The following is a 13,153-nucleotide window of genomic DNA, read 5'->3' on the forward strand; positions in this document are numbered from 1 at the left end:
GGGGTTGCTGGGCAGCAAGGGACTTTTTAGGAAGAACTATGTTTTTAGATGCTTACTGTGCATGGTCTTGGGACAAAAATGACACTGACAAAGCTAACACTCCTGGCCTGCAGAGAACCATTTAGTCCATGTCAGGCAACAGTGATATCATATATCTTTAAACTTATCAGTCCCAGATACATGTACACTTCGTTTTTTCATTTTAAAAAAAATCAGCTCTCTTCAGTATTTCATCTTTTACATAGTGTAATAGGAAATTGCTACAGTTATCTAAACAACTGACTCTGCAAAGCATAGCCAGGTCCTATCTCTTGAGTCTCAAACACCTGATAGATGGCCTGAGGAAAGGATTAGGAGCCAGAATCAAATGAGTTCAGGCTCCAATATTAACTCCATCTACACAAGGTGCTTATCCTCAAGTGTGCCTTCACCTCTCGACCCAATAAGAAGGAGCACGGAGCACCCTCCCAGCAATAGGTTATAAGGAATTGCTCTTCTACATGAAATGGTTTGTTTAAGTGTAAAACGTTTTGACAGAATCTTACCACAGGCCCATATATCCACTGGTTTTCCATAAGGATCTTTTCTTAAGACTTCAGGGGAGAGGTAGCCTGGAGTGCCAGCAAACCCTGCCAGGAAATGGATGACATGAAGTACTTACAGTACCCAAGCACAAGAGATCTTGCCGTATCACAAAATCCACTAGTGGTAACCAACAAATTCAAAAAGCCATTTCCCACCCTTCATCTCATATTTGCTAGAGCTACCTCTTGGTAAACCAACAGAAAGAGAAAAAAGAAAAAAGAAAAAAAAAAGAAAATCAGATGGGATCAAGTGTCTATGTATTGCAAGAAAAATAGAAAAGAAAGAGGGACCATGTCAACCAGCTGGGCACAAACTCATATGCCAGGCCTTATATCATTGTTATATATAATGGCTTGGAGTTTGAAAACACAAGACACAGATGGGACACATCCGATTGCCAAATGGCATGGGCAGACCAGGAGAAAGCAGCCATCTCTCTAGAATCTCCGCAGCGCTGCAGAGTCTCAGAGCTGATGTTTAGCCTGAGAAGGTCTTATTTCTAATTATGTTTTAGCTAAACAAAGATAAGGCCAGATCCAAATATGCCTGGGGAAGGCCAGGTCAAATGCGTTTCTGTAAAATGACCAAACAAAATTCCAGATGTCTACACTCCTGAGCAGTAGGAAAGTTCAGATCAGGGTCTAAACTTAGCAGCTGCATTCGTCTCTCACACTAGCATCTACTGTAAACCCAGAAGAAAAACAGAGAAATATATAGCCATTTTTTCTGTCTTTATTTATCATATTCTTTCCTTGACTGCACCTAGCCTCATGCCCAAGGACCCAGAGGCTGTGATGCTTGGAAAGGAAGCAGCAATGCCAAATACACACAAGTGTGCTGGAAGAGCTGAGAAAAAGTACTCAGGGCGGGTGCAACTCAACCAGCCACCAGGAAAGGGGGGAGCAAAAGTGGGAAAGCTCAAACACTCTTACCAAACCAGGCCTGCTGCTCTCCCTGGACTTCTATAGCCAGTCCGAAGTCAGCCAGTTTGACAGCAGCACCCTTACATTTACTTGCCAGTAGTAAGTTCTCAGGCTGGGGAGAAGAAAGAAAAGAAGGGGTAAGAATGAAAGACTTGACATCCTCATTAAAGTCTGCTACCTCAGTATTCACATCATTAAATTCAATCTGCTGACTGAACTTAGCAGGCATGTACTAAAGCTGCTGAGGTGAGGGCAGAGCAACAGCAACAAACGGCTTTGACCTAGAGTGGCAGAAAATCCTCAAATCTAACACAAATCCTCTGTGGGAGACAGACCCTCTCCTAACCCAGCCCATACGTTACATGCTGACACCAGAGGGCACTGGCAGTACAGTTCCTGCAGCACAGAACCCAAAATTTGTTTCTGTCATCCCCGCAGAGAGTAATCAGGGGGAGAGGAAAAGGCGGAAAGATGCAGTAGATACAATCTGCAGTGATGTTTCTCCCCATGAACATTACAGAGTCCCCAAGGCACTGGAAAAGTAAATATGATGCTAATAAGGGCTGCCAAATACAGCACCATAATGCAGGAAGGCATCATCTGGATAGGCAGTAGCTTTCATCCCTTACAGAAAAAGCCTCAGCCTCATATTGGCATAAGCAGCACAGCAGTGGGTGTTCTTGTAAGCTGTTTTTTCATGCTACATATTTACAGCAGCGTAAAATATGCTCTCTTGCTACTGCTGCCAACACCTATACCATAAGCAGCCATGTCACTTCCCCCATGTGCCAGGAAAGAGAGGCAGACTTTTGCCCCTCACATGAATCTCGCTCGAATCATAATTCTGTTGTGTTCCAGCAGACGGCTTCAGCAGAAGGCTTATCACAACTCCAAAAGCTGGACTGAGATTCAGCAGCTTCCTCTGAAGCACCAGAGCAGCTACTTACATGGGACCCTTCAAAACCCCAAAGCCTTTAAGGTGGTGGCTATTACAGCTCTGCAGGAAACCCAACTTGTAGACAGGCAGGACAAATGTGATTTCTCATCCTACCCCCTTCTGATCATTTGTGAAATTCATACCAACTTGATTTTTTAACTAAGCAAGATGGAAGCCTGGAAATACAGAAACAGGAGGTTGTCTCAGTTTCAAAAACCCGATGAAGGTCTTTTTTACAGCCTGCTTACCAGTTCCATCCCACAGCAAGCCTCTATCCCTGTTCTGCCTGACAGGAACAAGACGCTTTGCTCATTCACCTGCCTTAAAGTACTGGGCATGTGCCTTGCTTCTGCTTTAACGAAGGGAGAACAGCCTTGCCCATCATAGTCCTTGCCATAAGCAGCATGGAAGGAAGGGGAACTGGGTCTCAATACATTTGTATGCCACTGGCTTTTCACTATATGGGAAGTGGAAAAGATTGTGTTAATCAAGCTACACTGATGAAAATTCACCAGTGTAAACAAGTCCCTAAAGCAGAAGACCAATGAAGTCTTCTGAAAATCCCTCCCAACTTCAGATCACACCTGGGCTTGGCTTGACTAAGAAACGGTGAAATTTAGGCCCGGCTTGTGCTAGCTAAGCACTGTTTGCTTCTAAAATACAGCTACAAACACCTTAAGGCTAATGGTGCTTATCCATGTGCATGTATGCAAACATATGGGTTGTCTTAGGTTTCACATACTTTTTGGTAAGGATGTGAATGCATTCCCTAATTTCTTGTGGTCCCTATGGGCAGCTCAACATTTTAAGTTCTTTAAGAACGTCAGCCAAAAGACAGGCTTATGAGAGGGAGTTGCAAAAGACAAAGCTTCACTTGAAACAAGCTCTGCAGTTATTACACACTGATCCTGAAGGCCAAGCTTTTGGCAAGGAGCTAATTATTAAATAAAGAGCACGGGATCTTTTATTGCTAAAAGGAATGGCTACTCCTCAGGCCTGGAGAGTTTCAGTGAATCAGAGCAAGTAACAGAAGAAACACATTAACTGCAGTGGGGAGTGTCTAGCAGCTGATAAGTTCTAAACAAGTTCACAATTTTCACACAAACAAAACTTGGGAAGCAAACAGATTATATCTGAACACAGGATGCAAAGGAAAACTTAAACCATCCTGTACTGGAAAAACTACTGATTTTCAGAGAGGCCCTAATTTGGGGCAGTAGTGCCTATTGTAGTCTGCTTTCTCAAGAGCAGGTGTCAGCTCTAATCCAGAGAAGCCATTCCATAGTAGATCACTTGCATCTTTTCAGAGTGCTCTGAATCAGGCAGCCAAGTGTTGCACAGGAGTTTGCCAGAAACACTAAGGGTTAACAGCTGTCCACTAGATCAAAACACCGGGGGAACACTGCCACTGAGCTTGCAACATGCTTTTACCTTTCTCTCTGCAAAATATTTTTGTACTTTTCCCCTTATGCATTGTATAACAAACCAAAACCAACACTAGTAGCAGGTGTCATCCTGCATTAATTTAACTGGACCACTGGTGGCCATCACCATTCCCACTTTAGACAGAGAAGGCTGCAGGGCAGGCAGACCTTCCCGCACAAACCTCTTCATTCTGGAGCCTGCCCAGCTCCCAGTACAGCTGGCACTGCGTGGGAAGGGAGTTTAAGTAACTACACTGCGGGGGCTCTGGGTCTATAAATGTGTTATAATGTGGCAAATGGTTGATTCACCCAGTGTTTAACTAGCCAGCAGTTTTGGTTTTAGATTAAAAGCACTTCTACTGATGAGAGAAGAAAGAAATGACACAAAAAATTCTTGTGCATCTCTGCCCTAGCCCAATGGCATGTGTTTGGCAACAGTGAAGAATAAAAATATACATGCTCTATGCAGACAAACTCATCCTGGCAGATTGAACAGAGATTGCCCCAGGTCTCTAGAGATCTCTTCAATGGCAGACTAGAAAGCGTCCTTCATTATAATGAATCCTACCCAAGTTTCTCTGAAAGCCTACCGCACTCCAAGGTTCACAACTACTCCATCCTGGAGCTGCCTCAGAGAGGCTGAGAGCTGGCAAGGTTCATGAAGACTGAAAACTTCCTCAGGAGTTCAGCACACCCTCTAGAAAATTCTGAAGGAGCGAATTTGTGCTTCAGGAACCCCTGAGCCCAGTTCAAGTTAAAAAAAAAAAACCCTGCCAGCTGGCAACACAGTATTCCTGTCTTGCCTCTTCCAATGATCCCCTGGCTGCTCTCCTGAGCCTCTGTGGCACGGAGGAAATATTACCTTCAAGTCCCTGTGCACGATATCGTGCTGGTGAATGTGATTCACACTCTCCAGTATCTGATGAATACAGTGGCTGCAAGATAAAGGGAGAGACACACAGAGTTATGCACACACACACACATACACTTGGCATCTCATCTCATCCCAGAACTATTTCCCTAACTTTTATATTTGTACCAGGGCAAGTTCAAGACCCCAGGCTGAATTCCTTCATCATGCCCACTGGTTGCCACAGCTCAGTACTGTCACAGCTGGTCACCCCCACCCCCCTCAGCAACAGGATGCTAAACATCCTATCTATAGCAGGACCACAAAGCCTCTCTCCTGCCTCCCATCATCTCCTTCCTTTCCTCCCCATCACACTAAGCATCTCACTTGTTCCTTCAGCCAACAGTGCCCACCCCACACAGGAGAACTGAGGCACCCGAGTATCTGCAAACAGCAGCCAAGATTGGGCAAGCAAGACCCAATCACTCCAGGAAACATTTAGCTGGGCTAGTCCCAAGCAAAGAATAAACTTTTAGAGAGCAGCAGCGTCCCCCTGCAAATTCAGGATGATGACTCCTGGGCGCCTGCCAGTTTGCAAAGCTTTCAGAGCAGCATCTCAAGCACTTTACATACACAGTGTGCGCACACACCCGCTTGCTGGGTGCCTTTTAAGTACAGATCCCACTTAAGGAGTTAGTGATCTGAGAAGCAGTCTCATTCCCTGTTAAGTGCAGTGTGCTGCACTCCCCCAGCTCACAGAAAACCCTTTCTCTGCCACTCTCACTGCTGTAACCACATGGGGTAAAAGCAAGATGTTGTTTACACCTATTGCATAAGAACAGCACAACACACCCACGGGTGAGATTTCTGGTTGAAAACATCTCTTCCACTAAACATTTACTCAGCTCCCAAGGGTGAATGTGGAATGGAGTAGGGATTTTGACAACTATGGCTGGGCAGTAAGCACCCACATGAGGGCAACTCAGATGGGTCTGTGTCCTCACTGCAGCTCACCAAATTCTACAAATCTCAGGGGAACAAATTTGAAATGAGTGAAATATCTGAGGGAAGGGAAATTGGCTATTGGAAAAGATGGGAAGAAGGCGAGGGAAGGAAGAGGAGAGGAGGTGCAGCACTGTGTATTCGCTACCACCACCCCTCCGGAGCTGGCAGTACAATCCTCAGGGTCGGAGTCCATGAATATCTCCCCGCTCCCAAAACAAAAATGTATAATTAGAACAGAGCCGAGTCTGAGCGAGAGAGATTTTCTGGCCAAAAATGGCAAAAGTGTGAGGTGTCCCAGGCGAGCCAAGCGCGGCGGATTGGCACAGACCTCGCTCCCTCGCTCTCCCAGCCTGCTCTGGAATTCAGCTCGGCATGGGGAGAGAAAGGGAGGAGTTTCACTCTGTCATCTGGTGGGCACTGTGAGACCTGGCTGGTTGACAGTCAGAGGGCTGAGCACCCTGAAGAAGGCTCACAGAGCAATAGACAGTTCTCCTTTTCCCTTAACTCTGCTATTATTTTCCTGAGCAGTGTTGGTCACTGCCAGCTCTTGACCATTTCAGGGAACAGGCATTGGCAAGAGGGACAGGGGGAAGGATGATGATTGATAACCTCAAAACTTCCCAACTTCAGGGCAGAATAGCTTGAGTGACCATGTATCTGTCAGAGATGCTGTGTCTACAACATCTGTACACCCCACTGAAAACATCTACAGGGCTCTCAGACCTCTCTACCAGGAGCGCCATCAGAGATGACGGGCCCACTGGCCTTCCCCATCAGCAGACGGCTCATGGCGGAGCGCACGGTGCAATGCCTCATTTGAAAGCACTGCGTAATGCCCAGATGACAAAGGCTGTAAGCGTACCCCAGGGAAAGCAAATAAGCGCCCACAGACTCCACAACAGTACCTACATTAACACACCAAGTCATACTCTTTGCTTCCTTGCACTCAGTATGATCTTCCTCACAGTACTGCCTACCAAGCTCACCCTGCAGCAGCACCCACTACTCCCTTCTTATGCTTCTCCTCTCACGGCTCCCCGAATTCCTGCTCCAGCAAGGGTTAGGATGGGATAAGAACATGGGTGCAGAATAAGCAGGGGTGAAGTGTCACCATCGGGCCACTGCCAGGCCCTGCTAAAGCATAACAGGAGCTGCCTAATCCCAGGTTTGATTCCAAATGCTACGTGTCCAGCAAACGGATGGGTCAGAGAACACCCTCAGCTACCGCTGCACAAAACACCCACCCTGTACAAACAGCAAATGAACAAGCACAGGCCACTTCAGGAAGCTCATGCATGGGAAAGAGGGGGGACACTCAGAAAAAGAAGGGCATAACTCTAAATCTTTTTAATATTAAAATACAAAGGTTGCTCTCACATATTGTGCCTTTTCTCACTGCACCAACCAGCTCACAGAGAGGGCTTCCATAGAAACATAGCCTTCAAAGTCCCATCTCCCCCCTGCCCCGTAAACCATTACCTAGACACAGGCAAATTTAGTGGGTCTGCCCAACAGCAATAGCACATCACTAGAATCCCTACTAGGAGAAGGCAGAGACCAAGCAGGCAGTGCTGTCACAGCCACAGGACAGCTCTCCCCTACGTTTGCTCACTAAGGACACACTGTCACCACCCACCAGAAAGGTTAGGCAGACAAAGCCGCTAGCAACGGGTCTCCCAGCAAAGAGCACAGCATCTGCAAGCAGCAAAGACAGAAGCGTCTGCAAGCGGCAAGGGCTAGAGCTGCAGTGAGCTAGGCTGACTTGTGACAATAGTTTATGCTAATAGCAGAAAGAGGAATTGTTTTTTCCAGACGGGGAGCAAGAGTGTCAGAACAAAGCCATGCACAGAACAGTAGTCAGGACACTCGTTCCACTTGCCAACACACGTGGCACATACACAGAAGGGTCTGGAAACAGTCTTACCTGGCGTCTGCTTCACTATAGTATTCTCTGGCAACAATATCCTCAAAGAGCTCCCCACCAGTAACCCTGGAGTGCAAAAGAACACGGGAGGTTACACAGCCTGCGCAGATCTAGCTCAAGGCTGCACAGGACGTACGTGGCCGCCTGTCTGGGCCCCTTCCCACAGCCTGTGTGGGGACCTGTGGCACAGGGGAGCCAGGGCAGAGCTCCACCACTGACCTGCAGCACAGGGGAGCCAGGGCAGAGTTCCACCATGATGGCACCAGCACTGGTACATCCATGTGACTGACCCCTTGGACTGCTAGTTCACCAGCAGTGTACAGGACACTGTTGACACACTGGGCACGAATTGCCCATGCACCTCTACAGAGCTTAGTATATGCTAAGCTTCAGCAGAACATCCCTCCTCTGACCCCCTCCAGGCTGCCTCAGAGACAAAAGTCAAACAGCCTCCCTATACAGGATAGCCATCCTTTGCCATCCCACACTTACACCTGCTGCCAGGAGCTTTCCTGGTCCATCCCCTACCACACAGTCAATGGATTTTTGTCAAATAGGCCAGAGGTATCTACAGGTCTCAAAAGAGAAAGGGAGAATATATTAATGCAGGTGTTTTTTATTCCACTCTTAGTCAACCATCCACGTGCCTGTATCACTGGTGAAGGATCAAAGCCAAAGAAAGACACTTACAGATCAAAGACGAGGTAATGGAAACCTTCTTCTGAAATACTGTCATGGAGCCGCACTGCAAAAACATAATCAAGAAATGGAGATTTACAGAGCATGTAGCAAATATGACACTTCACAAATCAAACCCATGCACACAGCCAAGTTCTCCCTCAACCCAATCAGTCTATTAATTCCCCATGCCCTTCACTTTGTGTGCTCACTTAGTGACCTGCTTCCTTCCATTATCTCAAAGGAACAGATGGGTGTCCTTCACATACATCCACCCCTCCCCAGCATCAAAACAAACTGTAAATATCTTTGACCTCCTGTTCATTCTCCTTCTCTAATGCTTCAGTACCCTCCTTTCACATCTGCCTACTCTTTCCTTCACGCTCATGTTTTGCCATCTCTCCCCACCCATTTTTATTTCCCAAAACAAATCCTATTCAGAATCTCCAAACAAGCCCCCAACCCAAAAAATTTACTTCTGACCCCACCTGCATGTCAGTGCCATTGATCTCCCTTCTGCCTTTCATCTGTAAAGCTCCAGGAAGTTCCCTTTTACTTCCTTTTCCTCACTTCATTCTTACACCCAAAATCCTTACTCAAAATTCAGAGTCAGTTTCTTGTCTCGTTTTTTCTCACCTGTTTGTTACCACAGACATATCTGATCACATTCCCCTTCTCAAAACTTCATCCTCCTTCAGCTTCCTTACCTATGCCCTCCTAATTCCGCTCCTATTGCCTAAATTAACCTTCATCTTTTCCCTTTCCTTGTCCCCCTTAACCTACAGCACTGGAGTTACCCCCCGTGATGGGCCACTACCCCCTGGTATTCTGAGGTCTCTGGGGCTCTGTCTTCCTTTCGCCATGTTACATGTGGGCAATAACTATTGTATCTATGCAGCCAGCACAGTGTCATTTCCTCCTGTCTGAATCAAAATCTCAATTTCTTTGATGTTTCTTGGATACCTAGGCACTAATTCTAACCCAAGAGGAGAAACTAAGCCCTTAATTTCACAATGCTACCTACCTCCTATTGTCTCCCCTGCTGGAAAACTTCACTATTTTCCCTGCCAATTGGGGTCAGAAGCTAGCAATCCTATTTGATTCAATTCCTAAACCTTCTCTCCCTGACTAGGATGAGTTGTCTTCTTCACATGCCCATCTACAGTCTTTCCCTATTGATTCACCCAACTAAAGCAACTAGCTGAGACTAGACTGGGTCTCAGCCACTGTAACACCTTGTAATCGAGTATTGACCAAAGTAACATTACCGTTCTCATCCCTGTAAGAAAAATCTCGTTATTCTGCTCTGCCACTTTAATGGTACCTTTGCCTCTCTTGCCTGTCTTCTATTCTCTTTCACATAAAATACAGGTGACCTGTCTTGACTTTTCCCAACATCATGATTTTCTCTCGGTCAGTATCAAGAGGTCAGTTTGCATCTCATTGGTGCATGATATCAGCTACCATCACCATCTTGGGAATGTTTCAAACTAGCACTTGGCACATGCTCCTACCTCATATGGAACAGCTTTTGCAAATGTTCTCAATGCTCTCCTCTAATCCTCCTTGCAACTCTCCTTTGCTAATGCACCCTTCCACATGCACGCAAACACACACAAACTCAAAATTGAGAGTAGCACAGATGTGCAGAAACCACTGCCAGTACCTCTCCTAAAAGGATTTAATTCTTTCCTTATTTTCTGCCTGTAGTTTGCTATATTTTTCCTGCCTTAATCTACAAGCTCTCTGGGCTGGTCCCTTGACGAATTTCCTTTCCTTAGCATTTCTACTGCATCTAACCGCAGGGGTTTGGGAGGAGCACTCCACCCGGCATAATGCTGCAAACAAGCAAGTACAGTTAGAGGACCGGTACAGCAGGTGTTTCAGGTACAACATGTTGTTCCTATAGCATGAAAATACAGACACATCACCTTTAAGAACTATGCTCCTCAAATCATTTGCTGCAAAAAAAAATTTCTTCCAAGCAAGCAGTTTCATTTGGCTTTGTAATAACTTCATTGCAATACAACTTTGTGTTTAAAAGAAAACTTGCCTCCTGAGCACTCGGCAGAAACCAGCAGAGGTAGCATTACAAAAAATGCAAGTGAGAAGGGTATTTCCTAGGAGAAAAGATTTCCATTCAAGACTGGAAACAAGATGGGAAGAGGCTGAAACAGACACTTGGATTCCCAGTGCAGGGCAGTTTCCACTCCAGTGCACAAGACTATTTGAGGTGAATGCAGGAGATGGGCACATGAACAAGAGCTGAGGCCCAAGACACAGGCAAAAGTCTGTGAGGAGACCTTATAAAGAGGAAACAGATGGAGAAACTTCAAGGAAAGCTGAATGTGCTAATAAGGTCATGTCTGGTGATGCTTGGTGTGCACGAAAAAGCATTCTCCTTCCTCTGGCTCCTGAAAGGTCATCGAATTGCTGCAAGAAACACCAAGCAGAGAGGAAACCAGCACGAATTAAATCCTTACAGAGGAGGAGCACAGCCACCAGCAGGCTGAGAGCAGCGGCCATGGAAAGGGAATAGCAAACACGTCTGCAGGTAGAATTGAGAAATAGTGAACGATAAACTCTGACGCAAAGATGCAGGCAGCAAATTACATCAGAAAATAAAACATAAATGAGCTGATTGGTACTATTTCTTTGTCCTGAGGAAAGCAATTTTGTCAGATACGTTACGAAAAGGGAAGGCAGTAGCACTTCAGCTGGCAGAGACTGGCAGAGGCAGCAGAAAGAGCCTTCAAGGACGGTAAAACACTATTTGCGTCCTTAGGTGCGTAACCATGACAGAAGGACAGAGACAGTTCATAAATACTGACGCTATACATCACCCTAGGGCTGCACAGCAAAAGAAGGCCTTGGAGGCAGAACGCAGGTCATTAACTTAACAAGGGAGCTGCTTCCTTGCGACAGGCCAGAGTGATGCTAGAACAAAATCTGCCCAAGATTTAATCTGCTGAGGTAACAAAGCTCGGGGAGTAACTGTAGAACAGCAAAACCCAGAAAAGCTATAGGAAAGATGACAGTGGGCCCCACCACCCTGCATGGGAATAATTAGCAACAGCTCAAAACACTAGGCTTAAAGTGTGGAGAGGGGCAGCAATGAGGGGAGTCAAAAACAATTAAGAAAAATCTGAATATACCAAAACTCTTGTGACTTTCAATTCCAGCCCACACCTACTTCATACCGATGCTGATGGGAATAAACAAAAGCAATACCCAGTAGCAGAACAGCAAGAGCACCCAGTGCCATTTCACTCTAACATTTTGCTTACCTACCCTCCTACAGAGCCACAAGAGCCTTCCTGACCAGCAAGGCTACTACAATCAGCAGCTCTGATGCCATGGTTCACTCTGCCGACACTCAAGTTAAAATGCTCTGCTTTCTAATACAGTGCTAACTACCAGGGACTGTCAGCTGAAAAACATGATCTGCCTTTTCCAAAACCATTCAGCCAGCCCATGAAATGGCATACATTCAGAAGTAACTCCACCACCTTTAGCTCATGTTAAGGATAAAAGCATTAAAAAAGTTTCTTGGCCTCCTCTCCACTTTGGTTCATAAATACGACACATTGTGTTAACATTCATCATAAAGATACACAAACCTCAGACACCATCTGATAACTCCACCTTCCAGACAGTATAGAGCCCTCTTTGCTTTACAGATGTCCTATGCGAGTGCCCTCCACCTGAAGGCAGGACACAGGTTCCCGAATGGCCAGTTCCAACAGTGGGTAACAGGAACCTGAATACTGGGCTGTCCTCTGTTTCAGACATTTTCCCATGAAAAGGAGATCCCATTTGTTCTACAGGCTGCTGGTCCTCGCACACCATCTAACATCTCCATTACTACCACAAGTTCAGCTTCAACCAAGCAATTGAGCAGAGCCCACATAGGCTGTTCGTACCTGTGTAACCTGTTGACACGAGAGGGTGAAAAATATAGTCATATGTAGATGTTGGAGGGTAAAGGATTCCCCAAAACTGACTATCCATGATAAGAAAAATAGAGAACTAAAAAAAAAAGTATTCATCCAGTTAACATTTTCTTCAAAAATATTACAGAACCCTTTTTTTTTTTGCTTTTGTCAGGGGAGCAGTGACGTCTATGTCTAGTGCAGCAGGCTAGACAAAGGCACACATCACAACAAGAGTCTAAAGCTGCAGCAACAGGGAAGCTGCACAACAGCAACACAGGGTCTTCCAAAAGACGACCAAACTACAAAAGAGTCCAGTACTTGCCAAGGAACCTGATCGCACTCTATTCGCCAGAAGATGAGGTAGATTATTTCTATTAACTGATTCTGACGCCCAGAAGCAGTGACTCAAACCGTATTTCCTTCCTAACTGAACACTTTTTACACAGGGATTCTTACAGATGTAGGAAATCAGTCCTTGCATATTAACTACAGAAAATTAAGCATTTTAGTGAGAAACAGCAATACAGTAACAGTCATGCCATGTGGTTTGCATTCCCTGCCTGAATAAAATGACCCTGTACAGGCAGCCGCAGCTCTCCGATGCCTGAGCATGATACAAAGCAACTGAGCATAAGAGGAAAATCTCCCTCATAACAAACTGTACCAGCCTAACAACCAATGCAAATTGCTGCTGAGTCACACAAAGCAAGACTCTGTGAATGAAGAAGTTGAAGTGAATCATGAAGAAATCAGAAAAGAACTTTCTGTTTTTATAAAAGTCCACCTGAACTACAGGAACATAAAGAAACATTGAAAAGCCACAGGCATCTCATTCTTAAAAGGTCACATGTAAAAGGCCAACGGATACTGGGGTCACAAACACAGGTTATGC

The 13,153-nt window shown here is 45.7% G+C and overlaps 1 protein-coding gene across 17 annotated transcripts in view; it reads right to left on the reverse strand.

The window, feature by feature from the left end:
* CAMK2G (calcium/calmodulin dependent protein kinase II gamma) overlaps nt 1-13,153 on the reverse strand; it is a 119,193-nt gene that overhangs the window by 42,866 nt on the left and 63,174 nt on the right. For all 17 annotated transcript variants that reach the window (XR_003925803.2, XM_030030937.2, XM_030030935.2 and 14 more), the window contains exons 4-8: nt 8,339-8,393; nt 7,649-7,714; nt 4,732-4,804; nt 1,518-1,620; nt 546-629 (exon numbers count right to left, since the gene is read on the reverse strand). Coding sequence is in view for 16 of the 17 variants with exons in the window: in XM_030030937.2 (XP_029886797.1) it covers nt 546-629; nt 1,518-1,620; nt 4,732-4,804; nt 7,649-7,714; nt 8,339-8,393 (381 nt within the window). In the remaining variant the exon portion in view is untranslated. The remainder of the gene's footprint in view (nt 1-545; nt 630-1,517; nt 1,621-4,731; nt 4,805-7,648; nt 7,715-8,338; nt 8,394-13,153) is intronic.

Source organism: Aquila chrysaetos, chromosome 11 (assembly GCF_900496995.4).
Source record: "Aquila chrysaetos chrysaetos chromosome 11, bAquChr1.4, whole genome shotgun sequence".
NCBI lineage: Eukaryota > Metazoa > Chordata > Aves > Accipitriformes > Accipitridae > Aquila > Aquila chrysaetos.